We start from the raw sequence: 21,388 nt of genomic DNA, 5'->3' as shown, positions 1-21,388 counted from the left end.
ATTGGCAAGGAGGGCTGCAGGTATTTGTCCGGTATCTGGCCTCCTCTACTCTGTGCACCCGCTCACAGTACTGGAGCGCACCGCACCTTTCTTCTCAATGATGGTGTGCAGGAGGCAGAGCACTCTGCTTCGCCTGCCGCTTGCTGCCTGTTCACACTAAAACTGACTGCTTCCGCGTGCGCTGCTGCTTAGCCAAAAATCAGAATAAATAGCGATCAAAAAATGTCATGTGACTGAAATTGTTACTAATCAAAACATCAACTCGTGCTTCAAAAAACAAGCTTTCACATGACTGTCAGCAGAAATATGTAAAAATTATCGCTATCTAAATATAGGGATGCAAAAACTTGTTTTTGCAATAAAAAGCATCTTTTAGTGTGACAGAAGACAAACACAAAAAAAGATATAAATCTGGTATCGTTGTAATCTCACTGAATAAAGTTGTCTAATGACTTATACCGCACGAGGAATGGTGTAAATAATACCAGTTCTTGACCTACTACTGATTTTTTTCATTCTTCCTCCCGTCACAGTAAGGTTGAGCTCACATGTATCCTGCGCACCTCGGTTTCCATGTAATTCTCTGAAATACGTGATTCAGGCAAAAACCCCAGCTGAGGATTCCCTATAATGATGCAAATGGAGTCACTTTGGACGTAATCTGACTTATGATCCGGTGGTGTCCATCTTTTTAGGCTTGCATAAAAATGTGTTCGGACAGTTTTCTGCACCTCTGAAAAGAAGGACAACGCTGAACAGAGGCCAGACGGAGTCCAAAGTTAACTCTGCTGCCTCATTATAGTGAATGGATCCTTCTGTGGTTTCATCTGAATCAAGTCTCTTGGATAATTAGATGAAAACCTCAAAGTTAGTGCTCAACATAGAGCACAGGATAAATGTGATGCCAAACATTATGGAAAATGTTCCCAATAAAAGCTTAAACACAATCCACAAAAAAGCAAGTCCCCGATCAGGTCCTTCACTTGTTAATGGGAATATACAGGGGTTCTATGTTACTCATAGCACAAAGGCACTGGTAAAGCGCTATGGTTCCTCGCCCACCAAAAGAAATCCAGCAAATTCTGCACTCCCAAATCCAAATGCCCTTTCCCTTCTGAGCCCCAGTATGCCTAGGCCACATTTGGCATCCACATTTTTGGCATTTTTTTGTAGCGATGAGAGCCCACTTAATTTATGGATGCGTGTCTCCAGAGGCATGAGCTAGACACTACCATGCTCTGGGCACTACCACGTACTGGGCACTACAATGGCAGTTTGCAATTTTCGCTTGGCAACATCCATTGTTACCTGTTTCTGGAAACCACCCATGGAGTAAAAATTGTCACTACTCCCGTGGATAACTTCCCAAAGAGGTATAATGTCATAAATGGGGTCTCTTGAAGGGGGCTTCTCCTCTTTCTGTACATGGGGTCCGCAAACTATTCTAGGAAAAGCTGTGCTCCTGGAGGCAAATGGAGACAAAAAGATACAGTTAGGTCCATATATATTTGACAGAGACAACATTTTTCTAATTTTGGTTCTAGACATTACCACAATGAATTTTAAACAAAACAATTCAGATGCTGTTGAAGTTCAGACTTTCAGCTTTCATTTGAGGGTATCCACATTAAAATTGGATGAAGGGTTTAGGAGTTTCAGCTCCTTAACATATGCCACCCTGTTTTTAAAGGGACCAAAAGTAATTGGACAATTGACTCCACCTAGTCGTGTGCATGGATAACGTGCCTTAGCATGCTGGTGGTGGTCAGGCTGGTAGCGGTCAATCCCCTGCTGATCTTGATACAGCACACGTAGCAAATAACTGTTTTCTTGTCTTCCGCACCTTCTGTAAAAATGCGCATGCCTGAGGAACACCTAACCGTTGGCCTGGGATTTTGCTGCGTGTCGGTGATCTGGGGAATAGTTGCCCCCCATTCCTGTAATGCACTATTATCCCTTCTCCAGCAACTCTCCCTACTGTTTATGGGGTACAATGTGACAAGCATCGTGTCACCGGGTCTTATATAGACCCTATGACATGATGTAGCTGGTCAGTCAGAGTAGTGCCAGTAGCCAACATGGCTATGGCATTACCGTGGGTGGCAGGCAATCCCCCCATGTTTAGTGGCTGAAAAACAGCGAGGACTCAAGCATTTTCTTATGCACCTGGCATATGCGATCGAGTACCGACTATGCCCAAGCACCCCTATGCTTGATGCAGTACTGGGCACGCTCGCTTAGCACAAGATGCTAACATTAACCCCTTTCCTACATTAGACATACTATTCCGTCCATGTGACCTAGGACCTAAGTCCCAGGGACGGAATAGTACGTCTAGCGCGATCAGCTGCGCTCACGGACCGCCCCAGACACGTTAACCCCTGGCACACTGCGATCAAACACGATCGCAGTGTAACGGGGGTTTAGGGAAGCATCGGAAGGGAGGGGGCTCCCTCCGTGCTTCCCTGAGACCCCCACAGCAGCGCGATGTGTAGCGCTGCTGCGGGGGTCTCCTTCCCTGCAGGTCCCCGAATCCAAAATGGCGACGGGGACCTTCGGGGGCCAGCAGGAAGGCGGCTTCCTCATGCCTGCAGCACTGCCAGCGATCTGTGATGTGACAGATCAGCGGTCTGTCACATGACAGTTATGTCCCCCCTGGGACATTGTAATAAAGTTATTAAAAAAAAGTGTAAAAATAATTTATAAAAAATAGAAAACGAAGCAAAAAATAAAGCTTGATCATCATACCGCCGAACAAAAAGTGCAATAACGCGCAATCAAAAAAACGGATATAAATCACCATGGTATCGCTGAAAACGTCATCTTGTCCCGCAAAAAACGAGCCGCCACACAGCATCATCAGCGAAAAAATAAAAAAGTTATAGCTCGCAGAATAAAGCGATGCAAAAATAATTATTTTTTATATAAAATTGTTTTCATTGCATAAAAACGCCAAAACATAAAAAAACGACATAAATGAGGTATCGCTGTAACCGTACTGACCCGAAGAATAAACCGCTTTATCAATTTTATCGCACGCGAAACGGTGTAAACGCACCCCCCAAAAGAAATTCATGAAACGCTGGTTTTTGTTCATTCTGCGTCCCAAAAATCGGAATAAAAAGCGATCAAACAATGTCACGTGCCCGAAAATAGTACCAATAAAAACGTCAACTCGTCCCGCAAAAATTAAGACCTCACATGACTCGGTGGGTCAAAATATGGAAAAATTATAGCTCTCAATATGTGGTGATGCAAAAACTATTTTTACAATAAAAAGCGTCTTTTAACGTGCGACAGCTGCCAAACATAAAAACCCGCCATAAATAGTAAATCAAACCCCCCCGTTATCACCCCCTTAGTTAGGGAAAAATAATAAAAAATTTTAAAAAATGTATTTATTTCCATTTTCCCGTTAGGGCTAGGGGTGTATTGGGGTTAGGGTTGGAGTTAGAATTGGGGGGTTTCCACTGTTTTGACACATCAGGGGCTTTCCAAACGCGACATGGCATCCAATCTCAATTGCAGCCAAAAAAGTCAAATGGCGCTGCTTCCCTTCTGAGCTCTGCCATGCGCCTAAATAGTGGTCTACCCCCACATATGGGGTATCAGCGTACTCAGGACAAATTGCACAATAACTTTTGGGGTCCTGTTACTCTTGGGAAAATAACAATTGGGGGTGAAAAGATAATTTTTGTGGAAAAAATATGATTTTTTAATTGTATGGCTGTACGTTATAAACTTCTGTGAAGCCCTTGGGGGTTCAAAGTGCTCACCACATATCTAGATAAGTTCCTTGGGGGGTCTAGTTTCCGAAATGGGGTCACTTGTAGGGGGTTTCCACTGTTTAGGTACATCAGGAGCTCTCCAAACTTGACATGGCATCCGATCTGAATTCCAGCCAATTTTGCAGTGAAAAAGTCAAACGGCGCTCCTTCCCTTCCGAGCTCTGCCATGCACCGAAACAGTGGTCCCCCCCCACATATCGGCGTACTCAGGACAAATAGCACAATAACTTTTCCAGTCCAATTTCTCCTGTTAAAAATTGAACCTGAAGTAATTTTTTTGTGAAAAAAAGTTAAATGTTCATTTTTTTTCATTTTTTTTTAAGCATTCAAAAAATTCCTGTGAAGCACCTGAAGGGTTAATAAACTTCTTGAATGTGGTTTTGAGCACCTTGAGGGGTGCAGATTTTAGAATGGTGTCACTTTTGGGTATTTTCTATCATATAGACCCCTCAAAGTGACTTCAAATGTGATGTGGTCCCTAAAAATAAAATGGTGTTGTAAAAATGAGAAATCGCTGGTAAACTTTTAACCCTTATAACTTCCTAACAAAAAAAAAATTTGTTTCCAAAATTGTGCTGATGTAAAGTAGACATGTGGGAAATGTTATTTATTAACTATTTTGTGTCACATAACTCTCTGGTTTAAGGGCATAAAAATTCAAAGTTTGAAAATTGCAAAATTTTCAAAATTTTTGCCATATTTCCATTTTTTTTCATAAATAAACGCAAGTTATAGCGAAGAAATTTTACCACTAAAGTGAAGTACAATATGTCACGAGAAAACATTCTCAGAATCGCCTAGATCCGTTGAAGTGTTCCTGAGTTGCTACCTCATAAAGGGACAGTGGTCAGAATTGTAAAAATTGGCCCGGGAGTTAACGTGCAAACCACCCTTGGTAGTAAAGGGGTTAATGCTGACAAACTCATCAAATTCCACCAATACTTTCCAGATAAGCCTGGCTTTAAGGGTCCAAAAGCCCCTCATTAGATGGCTGTATCTGTATCAGTGCCACTATTCCTGCCTTTGCTTCTGTCACCAGGCAGCTGTTGCGATCGACACAAGTAGACAGTTGTAGTTTTGTGACCTCTTGGACTCATAGTTCCATTGAGGCTTGGAGATATAGACTGCGTTGCCAACCGTCCATAAATTTATGGACAGTCTGTGAAAAGCAGGTACTTTTTTTTGCTGTCCATTGTGTCCAAAAGAAAAAAACTCAATCCATGATTTTTTTTTTTTTAATTTTGTTCCAAAACTTACCATTGTGCATGTGCAAATGCTCCTCACTTCACTACAGTGACCTTGAGAGAGGTGAGCGGCCAGGACGGAGCCTAGGGAGGAGCAATAGACATCAGACAATCAGTACTAAGCACACACTTACCGTCTGAACTCCCTTCGTTTTCCTCTGCCAGTTTCTGAACCAGAGACACCATTCCGGCATGTGGTGTGCAGCTACTGCTCTCTGGCTGAGCTCCCTCCTGGCCTAGTGCCAGGAGCTACTCTGCAGCCTCTCCACAATTCATTTCGACCTGCCATTGTTGTTCCAATCGTTTTGTCCCATGACTTCCACCGTCAGACATCACACACTAGTAGTCTGCTGGCGCCATCTTTGATTGTTGTTGACTGACTCTCCAGGAGGGTCTGTGCCCCCTCCATGAAGGCTGAATGCGGTAAACAGTATTGGTCAGTTTAGGGTGGGGATTGGAGAAGGAGTAGCATGGTGCACCACACAGTTACATTATAGCTCCCCTGGAACTGTATGGAAAATAGTATATATGATAACATAGCATCACATTTATTATAATATATGCTTCTGTGTATATGTAATGCTGTGGTGTACCATGCAATGTATATAGAACTGATGGAGTCCAGAGGATTGCTATATACACAGCACCATAATCATATATACAAGGCCCCGAGAGACCTGCTTTCAAAAAATAGAATCTGCTCCATCCCATATGGCAGCCAGTTTCCAGAAATTGGAAGACAATAGGTGTAAGCAGGCAACAAAAAGAATGGATTCCCTCATTTTCTTGCTGAAGTTAGGAAGCGTTCCTTTCGGAGGAGGAAGTTTAATGGGGGACATCCCTCCAGGAGAAAGAAAGGGGTGGACATTCAAGGGTAGAAAGGAGTCCGGGTATATGTTCAGCGGACCCTCTATATCTTCCAAAATGCCCTCCAAATGACGTCAGGTCAGCGGTAGGGGGAAGGCTCTCCTTCTTTCTCCCTGCCTGGGTGAACATCTCCCAGTCTCTGCATCTTAGGTATTATCAGGGGCGGTCTGAAGATAGAATTTGTCCATTTACCTCACGAGACCTTCGTATTAACACCCTTCAGGAATTCACCAGGAGAACAGCTGGCCCTGGAGGCAAAGATCACGGGATTCTTACAAAAGTGTGTTTCATAACTGTACTACTCCTATTGGACGGTCAGAGGTATCTGAGACAATGTACTGACGCGCCTTATGAAAAAGGTCATTTCTTTCACTCAATTTTGAGCAGCGGACTGTCCGCTTTAGGAGCCGCCCCTATTAGACGCAGCAGGGGATGGTCTTTTTAAAGTCTTTATTAAAGCACGATCATATGGTTGCACAGCCTGCTTGCTATCGGGCACATTGTTAGGCAAGACCATTTTACCCCTTTGAGTCTAGAGTGCCTCCGCACCATTCTACTTTCGCTTGAATATTTCCCCCTTAATACACTCTCCCCTGATGAGGCCTATGAGAAGTAGGGACTTTAAAGTTCATTATACCAGGGGACAACAGGAACCAGATATCCCCTTCGCCTCCAGAGTGGTCCTTGGTTATTGATCTCCACAGGAATGGGTGAGGTCTATCCAATTTCTTTTTATTTTGCACGGTTATTGCTGTGGAGATGTTCCTTGTAATGACATGTTCCTTGTAATTTTGTCATAAGTTTTATAACTTGATTGGTGTTTTGTCTGTTTATGTAAGCAATTTTAACTTATGATAGTAAAAGTTAAGCTTTATGGTTCCCATGCTACATATTGACTATTACCTTAGGTATTCAGGTAACATATCCTAATTACCACATTTGCTTCTATTCTTGTTTTAGGCAAGTCTATTCTCTAAATATTTATGCAGCAGCCTACACCACTCCAATGTGTCTTTTACTGTCTAGTTAAATTTTTGCCTGTAATTCACTTACATTTTGTGTAATTTATTGTCCAGACCGCACTGCAAGTGAATGGAGCCTTTTGATGAGCATGCGCAGTAGCATGCACTTGTGTTGCATTCACTGTCCCGGCTTCCGTCCCAGACAATAAAGTTTCTTGAAAGGCTGAATGCAAGTCAGCTAATCAACAAACTTTGTGGCTGTAGCCCCTCCCTCAGTCATTACCAAAGGTTGCTAATGGCGAAGCAAAGGAGAAGGTGCACAGCGGAATGCACAGGGATTTGCTCATCCCTAGCAGCAATGTATTAAACGTTAATAAAATATTGTTTTATGTTTTCTATTTAGGCTTTCCACAGTTTTAGTCATGGGTTCTAAAGTGCCGTCAAATCGGCATATGTTGATTGGGTTTTATTTCCTGCACTATACAGAATCGCAACCAAAATGTATCAGTGCTACTTTGGTTCTGGGAAAAAGCGCAAATACAGTCATATGTAAAAGTTTGGGCACCCCTATTAATGTTAACCTTTTTTCTTTATAACAATTTTGGTTTTTGCAACAGCTATTTCAGTTTCATATATCTAATAACTGATTGACTCAGTTATATTTCTGGATTCAAATGAGGTTTATTGTACTAACAGAAAATGTGCAATCTGCATTTTAACAAAATTTGACCCGTGCAAAAGTATGGGCACCTAAACATAAAAGTGACATTAATATTTTGTAGGTCCTCCTTTTGCAAAAATAACAGCCTCTAGTCGCTTCCTGTAGCTATTAATGAGTTCCTGGATGAACGTATTTGTGACCATTCCTGTTTACAAAACAGTTCCTGTTCAGTTAAGTTTGATGGTCGCCGAGCATGGACAGCCCGCTTCAAATCATCCCACAGATGTTCAATGATATTCAGGTCTGGGGACTGGGATGGCCATTCCAGAACATTGTAATTGTTCCTCTGCATGAATGCCTGAGTAGATTTGGAGCGGTGTTTTGGATCATTGTCTTGCTGAAATATCCATCCCCTGCGTAACTTCAACTTCGTCACTGATTCTTGCACATTATTGTCAAGAATCTGCTGATACTGAGTTGAATCCATGCAACCCTCAACTTTAACAAGATTCCCGGTGCCGGCATTAGCCACACAGCCCCAAAGCATGATGGAACCTCCACCAAATTTTACTGTGGGTAGCAAGTGTTTTTCTTGGAATGCTGTGTTTTTTAGCTTCCATGCATAACGCCTTTTTGTATGACCAAACAACTCAATCTTTGTTTCATCAGTCCACAGGACCTTCTTCCAAAATGTAACTAGCTTGTCCAAATGTGCTTTTGCATACCTCAGGCGACTCTGTTTGTTGCGTGCTTCCTGAAACGGCTTCTTTGGCATCACTCTCCCATACAGCTTCTCCTTGTGCAAAGTGCGCTGTATTGTTGACCGATGCACAGTGACACCATCTGCAGCAAGATGATGCTGCAGGTCTTTGGAGGTGGTCTGTGGATTGTTCTTGACTGTTCTCACCATTCTTCTTCTCTGCCTTTCTGATATTTGTCTTGGCCTGCCACTTCTGGGCTTAACAAGAACTGTACCTGTGTTCTTCCATTTCCTTACTATGTTCCTCACAGTGGAAACTTATCTTTAAAATCTCTGAGACAACTTTTTGTATCCTTCCCCTGAAAAGCTATGTTGAATAATCTTTGTTTTCAGATCATTTGAGAGTTGTTTTGAGGAGCCCATAATGCCACTCTTCATAGGAGAATCAAATAGGAGAACTACTTGCAAGTGGCCACCTTAAATACCTTTTCTCATGATTTGATACACCTGGCTATGTAGTTCGAAGCTCAGTGAGGTTACAAAACCAATTTAGTGCTTCAGGAAGTCAGTAAAAAGTAGTTAGGAGTGTTCAAATCAAGAAAATGATAAGGGTGCCCATACTTTTGCACCGGTCAAATTTTGTTTAAATGCAGATTGCACATTTTCTGTTAGTACAATAAACCTCATTTGAATCCAGAAATATAACTGAGTCCATCAGTTATTAGATATATGAAACTGAAATAGCTGTTGCAAAAACCAAAATTGTTATAAAGAAAAAAGGTTAACATTAATAGGGGTGCCCAAACTTTAACATATGACTGTACATAGTACAATAGTAATTAAGGTTGAAGGAAGACTTTAAGTCCATCTAGTTCAACCCATACCCTATCCTAACCTGCCCTAACATGTTGATCCAGAGGAAGGCAAAAAAACCCATGTGGCAAACAGTAAGCTTCACATTGGGGAAAAAAATTCCTTCCCGACTCCACATACGGCAATCAGACTAGCTCCCTGGATCAACGCAATATTAAGGAAACTAGTGTATATAACCTGTAATATTATACTTTTTCAAGAAAGGCATCCAGTCCCTTCTTAAATTTTAGTAGTGAATCACTCATTACAACATCATATGGCAGAGAGTTCCATAGTCTCACTGCTCTTACAGTAAAGAATCCGCGTCTGTGAGTATGCTTAAACCTTCTTTCCTCCAGACGTAGAGGATGCCCCCTTGTCCCCATCACAGGTCTAAGAGTAAAAAGATCATTACCTTCAAGGTAACAATATCACGTGATCAGTAAGGTGAATAGTCTGATCAATGGAAGAGTCTTAAGAACTAATGCTAAACGGTGAAACCCAAATACAAGAATCCAAGGAGAAAGAATTTGTTAATAAACTTGATGATTTGTTTGATGTCGCTCATGCTGATGCCATTACATTAATGATTCAGGGAGACTGTGACTTCTTGCTTGTTCAAAATGAAAAAGGTCTTTGTGGAAGCATGGGACCATTAGGTAGAAAGCTGGCCAAGGTCGAGGAAAGAATATTTGAGAGAATTACAAGCAGATAAATGAAGAAAAAAGGAAACTGAGCAAGTTCAGCAGTTGACAGCATCGGCTGAACTCTGCTGTAATGGTAGAAGTTGCAGCAACAACGGCGCTTCGGACAACAATGGTTATGAGGGCAAAGGGGATTTTAGTCACAAGAAACTTAAATCTGTAAGATCTGTCAACATTGTGACTCTGGAATTTGCTGCCGCTCTAGACAGACCTAATACCAGTGATAGAAAAGCGACCAACCTGCACGCTGCTGCTGCTTCTTAGTCCCTTGGCCATGATCCAGGCAATCTTACTTTGAATAGGGAATCTATCAGACAATCTTGTCACCAGCATCAAGTGATTGCAGAAAATACTATTAAAGCTTCCTTTGATCGCAGTGATCTACTGACTGTACACTGGGACGGGAAAAGGTTTGCAAGATAGACCCGCAATTAGACTGCTGAGCGACTGGCAGTACTAGTGTTAGGAGAAGGAACTGAGAAGTTGTCCGTACCAGAGATACCTAATAGCACAGGAGCAACACAAGCTAAGGCTGTATTCGAGGTTCTGCAGGATTGGCAGCTCTTTGATAAAGTGAAGTTTATTTAATTTGACATGACCAGTAGTAACACTGGTACAACTACTAAGTTTGCCATTGATGCACCACATTCACAAAATAATTATTGCAAGTGTGTTTGATAAATTGTGGCCAGCATCAACAGGTCCAAATATAAAGTTGTTCCAGAGATTTTTGGCTGGAATGGAAGATGTCATAGTTTCAACTGCGCTAAGTCCACTTAAGGAGTGTCTTGTTAAATTTTGCACCAACCAGCTAGCACAATGCCATCCAAGAGATGGTTAAAACTTAATACTGGCTTGGTTCACCAGCAAAGACAGACGTACACATCAACAATACTCCCATTCGCCTACCATCGTGCCCAATGGATGGCCAAAGTGATATGTGCTCTGAAGATCTTCATATTTGTCACCAATTTCATTTAACTTTAACAGCGTTAAAAATTTTTTGGACTTTTACTGTCCGCTTATACTTGAAGGCTTGGTACGTTTGTCAGATCCCAGCCACATCACCGCAAAATAACTTAACATTACTGTAAGAACTTGTAGCATTCAAAGAAAACAAAGCACCTGTTGCAGAGGCCGCAATAAAAACTTTCAACAGACACGTGGTACCTCAGTGAATTTATGGTGGGTCTGACTTTTTTGACAGTGAGGTTCCAACCGCAGAAAAGGTTGAGGCTCTACAAAGGAAGATAATTTTTTTCCTTACGTTTCATCCACGTTAGTGGGGCATGATCTGACACAAGCGTAAATCTACGCAAGAGGTAATACTTCAAAGATTTTAGTGCCCACTTTACTGCTAAACATTCGCGCTCTACGATGGCATAGCTTTTTTTTCTGCCTAAGTCAACTTCCTGCTCAAATATAGTACTGGATGTTCTTCTCTATTTATAGTTTGAGGCTGGACTGCTCCCAACCATGTGTCCAAGGTGTCTGTCTGGACCAAGAACTCCTTTTGAAAATCTGGTGTAACTAACACAGATGGCTCTCACAGCATTGACTTAAGGCACTGAAAGGCTTGTTCCGCTTCAGGAGACCATGACACCATAATGGATTACCCTCCTTTTGTCAGGCGCTGCCCTTGAGGCAAAGTTTGGTTTGAACCTCCAATAGTACCCGAAGATCCCTAAAAAAGTCTGCACTTGTTTCTTAGTTACTGGCTTAGGCCAACTCTGTATGGCCTCAACTTTATTAATTTGAAGTTTGATCAAGCCCTTGCCAATAATAGTTGTCTTCCTCTAGCTCTAAGACACATTTTTCTGGATTTATTGTGAGACCTGCCCCACTGATCACATCTAGCACGGCTTGCACTTTACAGATGGCTTCTCCAGTTAGTACTGAAGACAGCTACATCATCTAGGTAAGCTGCTGCGTAACGATTATGTGGCCTGAAAATTAAATCCATCACTCTCTGAAAATTTTTATCAGATGAGTAATCTCATGCAGGTCAGAGAACTTCGTTTTGTTCCTCTGGAGGAATTGTTATGCTTCTTGTCATTGGTCCTTAGAAAGGGCATCCCCCAATTTCACCACCTGAATCAGTTGTGGTGAAACACTACACTTAAGACCAGTAGCATCCAAGGATTCCCTGTTTTTCCACAGTTTAATTAGATTCACATGATATAGCTGGCATGGTTTACTTTGTCCCTTTTGATGTATCTTATAATTTACTTCTCTAACCTTCTAGACTACCTGCTATGGACCCTGCCACTTCCCCAACAACTTGCTTTCAACTGTCAGCACCAAGACTCTATCTCCTGGTTTGAAGTTCCTGATTTTGGCGATCCTATTATACACTCTGCTTTTGGCCTCTTTGGCCCTCTGCATGTGCTCTCTGACAATAGGTAAAACTTTTTTGATTCAGTCCTGCATCTACACTACGTGACCAATAACACTTCTATGTGGTGTTGGCCGCATCTTCCTATGTTTCTTTCGTTATGTCTGGCAGACCTCTTGGGTGTCTACCATACACTAACTCGAAAGGCGAGAAATCTGTATAAGCTTGCGGTACTTCTCTCACGGAGAACATTAAATATGGCAAAAGATAATCCCAATCACGTCCCATCTTTTCACTACCTTTTTAAACGTGCTTCAGCGTCTTATACCAAGGTACGTATGTGCGCTATCTTCAGCATTTGGCACAGCTCCTTTATTACCTTTAACATGAAGGGTGTGACTTTGTCTGTAAGGATTTTCTTTGGAATCCTCGTTCGAGAAAACAAAAAATAGCTCACGGGCGATTCTTTTGGATTTGTTATTTCTTACGGATAGTGTGTGACATAATCTATTATGACAAGGATAAACTTGTGCTCCCAAGCTGATTTTAGAGTTGGCCCACCAGATCCATCCCAATCCTCTCAATGGGTATTTCAATGATTAGGAGAGGAACAGGCAGGGTGAAAAAATGTGTCACAGGCGCAGTTATTTGGCATGCGGGGCAGGACTTAAAATAATCCTTATTCTCCTTGTACATCCCCATCCAGAAGAACCTCTGAAGAATTCTGTCCTGGGTTTTCGCAGTGGCTTTTCATGCAGCCCGCGGGCAGGTCCCTGGAGTCCCCAATGTTCGGGCGGCAGCTGTATCCTCTCAGCTGCCGGCCCTTTAACCCCCAAGTGCACGGCACGCAGCGTTCATTACAAAACGCTGCCTGCCATGCACATGAATGATGACGACGTCGTCTGGGTGGGCGGGGTTAACGTCTGGGTGGGCGGGGTTAGCGCCCAATGCTCTCCTGTCCACATGTCCCGGAAGAGGAGATGCTGCCAGAAAGTCCACAGCGATCTCTGTGCGTGCCCGCAGCTCTGTGCCTCCCCAGGGATCTCTGTGCTGGCAGCTGTGTACTTTTCTACTTGTAATCTGTGCCCCTCAGCTATGTGCCCCCCAGCTATGCAGCTATGTGCCCCCCATGATCTCTATGCTACCCAGCTATGTTTCCACATGTTATCTGTGCCGCCCACCTATATATACCCCCTGTGATCTGTGCCCTCCAGCTATGTGCCCCCTGTGATTTGTGCCACCCCAGCTTTATGCCCCCCTGTGATCTATGTGCCCTCCATCTATGTGCCCCCCCAGCTGTTTCCCCATGTGATATCTGTGCCCTCCAGCTATATGCCCCCCGTGATCTCTGTGCCCCCAGCTATGTGCACCCCTGTGATATCTTTGGCTCCCAGCTTTGTGTCCCCTGTGATCTATGTGCCCCCTGTGATTTTTTTTTCCCCGTGATCTGTGCCCCCTAGCTATATGCCCCCCGTGATCTCTGTGCCCCAGCTATGTTTCCACATGTGATCTGTGCCCCCCACCTATATATACCCCCTGTGATCTGTGCCCTCCAGCTATGTGCCCCCCTGTGATCTGTGCCACCCCAGCTATATGCCCCCCTGTGACCTATGTGCCCCCCAGCGGTTTCCCCATGTGATATCTATGCCCCCTGTGATCTGTGCCCTCCAGCTATATGCCCCCCTGTGATCTCTGTGCCCCCAGCTATGTGCACCCCTGTTATATCTTTGGCTCCCAGCTTTGTGTCCCCTGTGATCTATGTGCCCCCTGTGATTTTTTTTTTACCCGTGATCTGTGCCCCCTAGCTATATGCCCCCCATGATCTCTGTGCCCCCAGCTATGTGCACCCCTGTGTTATCTGTGGCTCCCAGCTTTGTGCCCCCTGTTATCTATGTGCCCCCCTGCTATGTACCCCCTGTGATGTTTGTGCTCCCATGTGCCCCATATGATGTCACCCAAAGCTATGTGCCTCCCAGCTATATGCAACCCTGTGATCTCTGTGCCCCACCTCTGTGATCTTCGTGTCACCCCTCTGTGATCTGTCCCCCCCAGTGATCTTTGAGCCTCCCTGATGATCATTGTCCCCCCCAGTGCTATATATCCCCCCACAGCTGTATGTGCCCCCCAAGTGATGTGTATATTTCCCAGTGCTGCATTTACCCTGAAAGTGCTGTATATCCCCTTGAGTACTGTATATCCTATCACCTGTGATATATATAGCCCCCCAGTGATGGAGAAGCAGCTCCAGTCGTCACATTAAGGGTGAGTTACCATAATTAATTGTTTGACTAAATATACCTGGGTAATTTTCAAGGTGATCATTTTTATGTGGCCCTCGAATGATGGTAGAAATTTCCAAATGGCCCCCGGATGGAAAAAGGTTCCCCACCCCTGCCCTGGAATATGACTATGAACCATGTCAAGCATCCTGCTCCAATAGGCCTTGGATACCAGCAATTGCTCAATGATTTCCAGATCTTTCTTGTTCACTCTATGCAAGAGCTCATTATTCATAGCAAAGTGGAGAAACCGTTGGTCAGCTTCTGGTTATTGGGAAACTCCATTAACGATGACAACGACATTCTACTTGGCATATCCCAAGGCTTGGCATGTCCCATGGCTTCCAGTACCACCTGCATGTGGACGACACTCAGATCTACCTCTCTGGCCCAGATGTCACCTGTCTGCTGTCCAGAATCCCGGAGTGTCTATCAGCATATCCTCCTTTTTCACCTCTCGCTTCCTAAAACTCTATGTAGACAAAACTGAAATCATTATCTTTCCTCCATCTCGCGTATCTTCCCTACCCGATCTATCTATTATGGTAAACGGCATCTCGCTCTCTTCCGCACCTCAAATCCGCTGCCTCGGAGTAACTCTCGACTCTGCCCTGTCCTTCAAACCACACGTCCAAACTCTTGCCACCTCCTGTCGCCTCCAACTCAAAAATATTTCCAGAATCCGTCCCTTCCTCAGCACTCAATCTACTAAAACTCTTGTACATGCCCTCATTATCTCCCGCCTTGACTACTGAAACACTCTCCTCTGTGGCCTCCCTGCTAACTCTCTTGCACCACTCCAGTCTGTCCTCAACTCTGCTGCCCGACTAATCCACCTCTCTCCTCGCTACTCCCCTGTCTCTCCCCTTTGCAAATCCGTCCACTGGCTCCAAATTCACCAACGAATCCAGTTCAAACTACTAACACTGACTTACAAAGCCATCCACAACCTATCCCCTCCCTATATCTCTGAACTAATCTCCCAATATCTTCCCTCACGTAATCTTCGATCCTGCCAAGACCTCCTAATCTCCTCCACACTTATTCGTTCCTCACACAACCGCCTCCCAGATTTCTCCTTAATATCCCCTTTCCTCTGGAATTCAATGCCTCAACACGTCCGATTATCCACCACCCTCGGATCCTTCAAACAGAACCTGAGAACTCATCTTTTCAGGAAAGCTTACAGCCTGCAATAACCATTCTGCCGCGTCACCACCGCCCGAGCTGCTGCCTCAAAACAACCAGAGCTGCTGCACCCCCGACCTTCTGTCTCTTCCCCACTATCCCATAGAATGTAAGTCCGCAAGGACAGGGTCCTCTCCCCTCTGTACCAGTCTGTTATTGTAAAATTGTTTACTGTTAACAATATCTATAACTTTGTATGTAACCCCCTTCTCATGTACAGCACCATGGAATTAATGGCGCTATATAAATAATTTATAATAATATCTAAGGGTTTCATCATTCAATTGAGCGCTGGCATGAGGCAGTTGGTCTGCTCCAAGAGTTTAACAACTTTCTTCATAGTATGGGCTTGTGACTGCATAATAAACAGAGATTGCACCCAAGACATCAACCAGACATGCCCGAACCCGCCGACTCCCCCCAAACGCTTCTTCCGCCGCCAGTAATTTTTGTGAGCCCACCGATTCACAGGAACAGCAGATTGCAACCCTCACTGTCCTGTGAAGCCTTTGTGTCATGCCATTGCCCTTAGCAACCTGCATAGACGCATTCTCCACTATATTGTAATGCTCTAGGGACATTGTAGGGTGGCATGGCAATGTACATAGTCCATAAGGATAATGTGTGGCTTTATTTTCAGCCAAAGTGCAGCAAACAACAAAGCAACCAAAAAACAACAGACTTGCCTGGCTAGGAACTACCTAATACATCATTCTTCTGACACATGCTACCAAGGATGAGTGGCGGGCTTAATTCTCACCAACTCGGCATTTAGCACATTTATCCGTTGTGCATCTCCATCTCAAAAGTACACCATATCAGTCTGGAGGCTGTCTCTCTCTGAAGCTGTTTTCCATCCTTTTCTCTGCCTATAATGAGGCGACCTCTGTCAGATGAGCTGGATAAGCCTCCAGCACTACCTGTACTGGAGCTGGAGTGGGAGTGATGAGTCCCACCACAGAATCTCCTAATCACTTCAATAAAACCCGGCTGGGACTACCATAAATAAAACGGCTCAACTTCTAAGCTGCTGAACCAATCAGTACTACCCAGTTTTAATATCTAGTGCAGTTTAACTTTTTGGGAGAGATATACACTCCATCCAGTGTCCTACCTTTCAGCCGCCTATATATAAATATATTTATGTATATGTAATGTATATATAATGTTTATTTCTAAGTATATCCTCCTTTTTTACATTTGTCGGCATGGCTTCAGGGGGCCTGGTCTGCATTAGGGGGGGTGGCAAATGTTCATAAAAATTTTTTGACCAACTGTGAATTTTGGTTCAGTTGTCCAGAAAAAAAATGTAATGATAGGTTGGCAGCTCTAAATATAGAGTTAACTTCTGTCAGCGTTCTCTCTGCTGTGTGGTCTAGATGGGTCTCAAAGCTATTTAAGCAACTGAAATCTTGCTGTCCACTGCCAGTTATAATCTGATTTGCTTCTGTGAAACTTGTATGCTTTCCTATTCTCCCAGTGAACTTTCCTGATTTTTTTTTTTTTACCTCAGCTCACTTTTTTGCAATTCTTTTTGATTTTGTCTCCACACCGACATCCTCATTCTGATCTGGCTACCTGACCATTCTCTTGCCTGTGGTTCGCTTCTCCAGATGGCAGCTCTTGCAAGGAAGAAATCCAGTTGACCCAATTGTAAGACCAGATCCCTGTACAGGAGTTAAAGTTTGAAGGCCAGAGTTATCCTGGCATGTGATAGATGGAGTGGCTAGCGCCAAGTCTGTCTGAGGTAGCTTTTTTGAGCCTGTGGCCTCAAACAGACATATGAATATGTACATGAACATTCTGTGCTTCTCCCATGTGATTTGCTCTGTGCTAGAATGCTTGTACCTGGCAGAGTGTACATAAGATGGAATCCCCTAATAAAACTTATTAGGGGTCTCTTTATGAGTCTCTTCTCAAAAAGTAGCTAGAAATGATTGGTGACACACAGTGAAACGTGGACCAATGGAGACTATGGCTACAATAGAGAAGTAAAAATTTGAAGGAGTACAACCTGGTGGCCCAATACTATAAATTCATCCAAAATTTTGTTATCTATGCTCTTAGTCTGTCCATAATTGAATTCTTTACAGTTTGCATGGAAATGTTATAAAGTATATAACAACACAAATATCAATCTAATTCAAATGCAGTGTTATTTGAAAATAATAAAATCTGTTTTTTTCTTGGCAGATGACTGTACCAGGCACTCTGAGGGACATGTGATATTCTTAGATTTTGCAGCTGATAATTGTAGAAGCACACCAGATATATGTGAAGAACGTGTAATTTTCCCAGATACACCTCAAGCTCATCTCAGAAAAAAACTGTCATCTGATCCCTTTCAACAGATTCTCTCTTCTGTTTCATCAAAGACAAATATGCAAAATGAAAGTCAGAGAAGTGTTGTTAAAAATGAAGTAGCTTACATAGGGAAGAAATCATTTTTATGTTCAGAATGTGGTAAATATTACAGTAGTAAATCAAGCCTTGTTACACATCAGAGAATTCACACAGGGGAGAAGCCATATTCATGTTCAGAATGTGGTAAGTGTTTTACTGAAAAATCATATTTTGTTGTACATCAGAGAATTCACACAGGGGAAAAGCCATTTTCATGCTCAGAATGTGGGAAATGTTTTAACCGCAAATCATTTCTTGTTAGCCATCTGAGACTTCACACAGGAGATAAGCCATTTTCATGTTCAGAATGTGGGAAATGTTATAGTCAGAAAGGTAAACTGGTAATACATCAGAGAAATCACACAGGAGAAAAGCCATTTTCATGTTCAGAATGTGGGAAATGTTTTAACCGCAAATCAAATCTTGTTACACATCTGAGAATTCACACAGGAGACAAACCATTTTCATGTTCAGAATGTGGGAAATCTTATATTATGAAAGCCAGCCTTGAAGTACATCAGAGAGTTCACACAGGAGAGAAGCCATTTTCATGTTCAGAATGTGGAAAATGTTATAGTGAGAAAGGTAAACTTGTAATACATCAGAGAAGTCATACAGGGGAAAAGCCATTTTCTTGCTCAGAATGTGGGAAATGTTTTAGCTTTAAAACAAATCTTGTTACCCATCTGAAAATTCACACAGGAGATAAGCCATTTTCATGTTCAGAATGTGGGAAATGTTTTACAGAAAAATCATATCTGATTAAACATCAGAGAATTCATACAGGGGAAAAGCCCTTTTCATGTTCAGAATGTGGAAAATGTTATAATGAGAAAGGTAAACTTGTAATACATCAGAGAATTCACACAGGAGAGAAGCCATTTTCATGTTCAGAATGTGGGAAACGTTATAGTGAGAAAGGTAAACTTGTAATACATCAGAGAAGTCATACAGGGGAAAAGCCATTTCCATGCTCAGAATGTGGGAAATGTTTTAGCTTTAAAACAAATCTTATTACCCATATGAAAATTCACACAGGAGATAAGCCATTTTCATGTTCAGAATGTGGGAAATGTTTTACAGAAAAATCATATCTAATTAAACATCAGAGAATTCATACAGGGGAACAACCATTTTCATGCTCAGAATGTGGGAAACGTTACAGTGAGAAAGGTAAACTTGAAATACATCAGAGAGTTCACACAGGAGAGAAGCCATTTTCATGCTCCGAATGTGAAAAATGTTTTAAATACAAATCAGATCTTGATAAACATCAAAAAGTTCATTCAAAGGAGAAGTCATTTTCATGCTCCGAATGTGGGAAATGTTTTGCAGAAAAATCATATCTGGTGAAACATCAAAGAATTCACACAGGGGAGAAGCCATATTCATGTTCAATTTGTGGGAGATGTTTTAGACTTAAATCACATTTAGTCACACATCATAGAATTCACACAGGGGAGAAACCATTTTCATGTTCAGAATGTGGGAAAAATTTTAGGACTAAATCAGAACTTTCTATCCATCAAAGAACTCACACAGGGGAGAAACCATTTCCGTGTTCAATTTGTGGAAAATGTTTTGGTCGTAAATCAAAACTTGTCACACATCAGAAAATTCACACAGGGGAGAAACCATATTCATGTTCAGAATGTGGGAAATGTTATAGGGATAAATCGGAACTTTATATACATCAAAGAACTCACACAGGGGAGAGGCCATTTTCATGTTCAGAATGTGGGAAATGTTTTTATCGGAAATCAATTCTTGTCAAACATCAGAGAATTCACACAGGGAAGTAGCCTTTTTTTCATAGAATCGTAGAGTTGGAAGGGACCTCCTGGGCCATCTGGTCCAACCCCCTGCTCAAAGCAGGATTCGCTAAATCATCCCAGTCAGATGTCTGTCCAGCCTCTGTTTGAAGACTTCCATTGAAGAACTCACCACTTCTCGTGGCAGCTTGTTCCACTCCATTGATCACTCTAACTGTCAAAAAGTTTTTTCTAATATCTAATCTGTGTCTCCTCCCATTCAGTTTCATCCCATTGCTTCTAGTCTTTCCTTGTGCAAATGAGAATAAAGTTGATCCTTCTACAATGTGACAGCCCTTTAGATATTTGTAGACAGCTATTAAGTCTCCTCTCAGTCTTCTCTTTTGCAAACTAAACAATCCCAAATCCTGCAACCTATCCTCATATGACAGGGTTTTCAGACCGGTCACCATTCTGGTTGCTCTTTTCTGAACTTGCTCCAGTTTGTTGATGTCTTTTTTAAAATGTGGTGAACAAAACTGGACACAATATTCCAGATGAGGTCTGACCAAAGAGGAGTAGAGGGAAATAATGACTTCACGTGATCTAGACTGTATGCTTCTGTTAATACATCCTAGAATTGCATTTGCCTTTTTTTGCTGCTGCATCACACTGTTGACTCATATTCAGTCTGTGATCTATTAGTATACCCAAGTCTTTTTCACATGTGCTGTTGCTTAGGTCTATTTTAACTGTGTTATTGACAACATGTACTTACAAGTTATGTAAAGTCACTCATCTACAAAAGAAACGGAAAGCAATTTAGTACACTAAATGAATAGTAGAAAATCTATACAGTTACCAATGACCATTTGTTATTAAAAACTGGTAAGTATAAAATGATATACCTATATTTGAACAAAGTATGTATTTTATATTTGTATAACTACAGTATAAAAGTTTTCTGTTGACTTTCTTCCATCCTTTTTGACATTGACCATTGAGAGTTGATGCTGTACATGATCAGAACAGTTCCAAGTTAACCGTTCAATGAATGCCCCGCTTGTCTCATCCAATTATGAATATAATGCAATAATAATTTATAATAAATAAAAATAAAGTATATTGTGGTACTGTTTTAACCAGAAAAATCAATGAGCTTTTGTGCCCTGAAAGCCTGCAAATATAATCTTTCTGGTTAGCCAATAAAGATATCACTCATAGAGTACTTTTTCCTTTTTTGGACATAAAAGTATTTACATTGTTTTAATATTGTACTAATCAACTGTACCGAACAATAAATAAAGGTTTATATTTGTGCTTTGTAATTGCTTTGATATTTGTTATAAGTTTGAGATTTTGTAGGAATTTGATCTTCATGATGATGTCCTGCAGTTTGGTTTTATCGTTCTTCATTCCTTTATATTATTATTATTTATATAGCACCATTAATTCCATGGTGCTATATTATGTGGTGTCTTCCTCCTTGTTTTCCAGGAATGTTATATTCCCTTCACAACATTGAAATTACAACACTTAGAGGGATAAAGTCATAGAGTTATGCAAATTGAGGGAGTAGAAGGTGTCACTTAAATCTGAAAATGATAAAATTTTCAAGCAGCTATTTCCAATCTGTAGCTCGTGGAAGGGACAT

At 42.1% G+C, this 21,388-nt stretch overlaps 1 protein-coding gene across 4 annotated transcripts in view; it reads left to right on the top strand.

Moving 5' to 3' along the window:
• The window catches only part of LOC141073481 (uncharacterized), a 349,087-nt gene extending 328,025 nt beyond the window's left edge, over positions 1 to 21,062 (top strand). For all 4 annotated transcript variants that reach the window (XM_073560744.1, XM_073560720.1, XM_073560736.1 and 1 more), the window contains one exon: positions 17,774 to 21,062. In XM_073560744.1, the coding sequence (XP_073416845.1) occupies positions 17,774 to 19,785 (2,012 nt within the window). In that variant the 3' untranslated portion in view covers positions 19,786 to 21,062. The remainder of the gene's footprint in view (positions 1 to 17,773) is intronic.
• The last annotated feature ends 326 nt before the right edge of the window (positions 21,063 to 21,388 follow it).

This window comes from Dendrobates tinctorius, unplaced genomic scaffold (genome assembly GCF_039654945.1).
Source record: "Dendrobates tinctorius isolate UK_male_01 unplaced genomic scaffold, ASM3965494v1 ptg000014l, whole genome shotgun sequence".
In the NCBI taxonomy this organism is placed as follows: Eukaryota; Metazoa; Chordata; class Amphibia; order Anura; family Dendrobatidae; genus Dendrobates; species Dendrobates tinctorius.
This window is presented reverse-complemented; position numbering and strand designations above follow the sequence as displayed.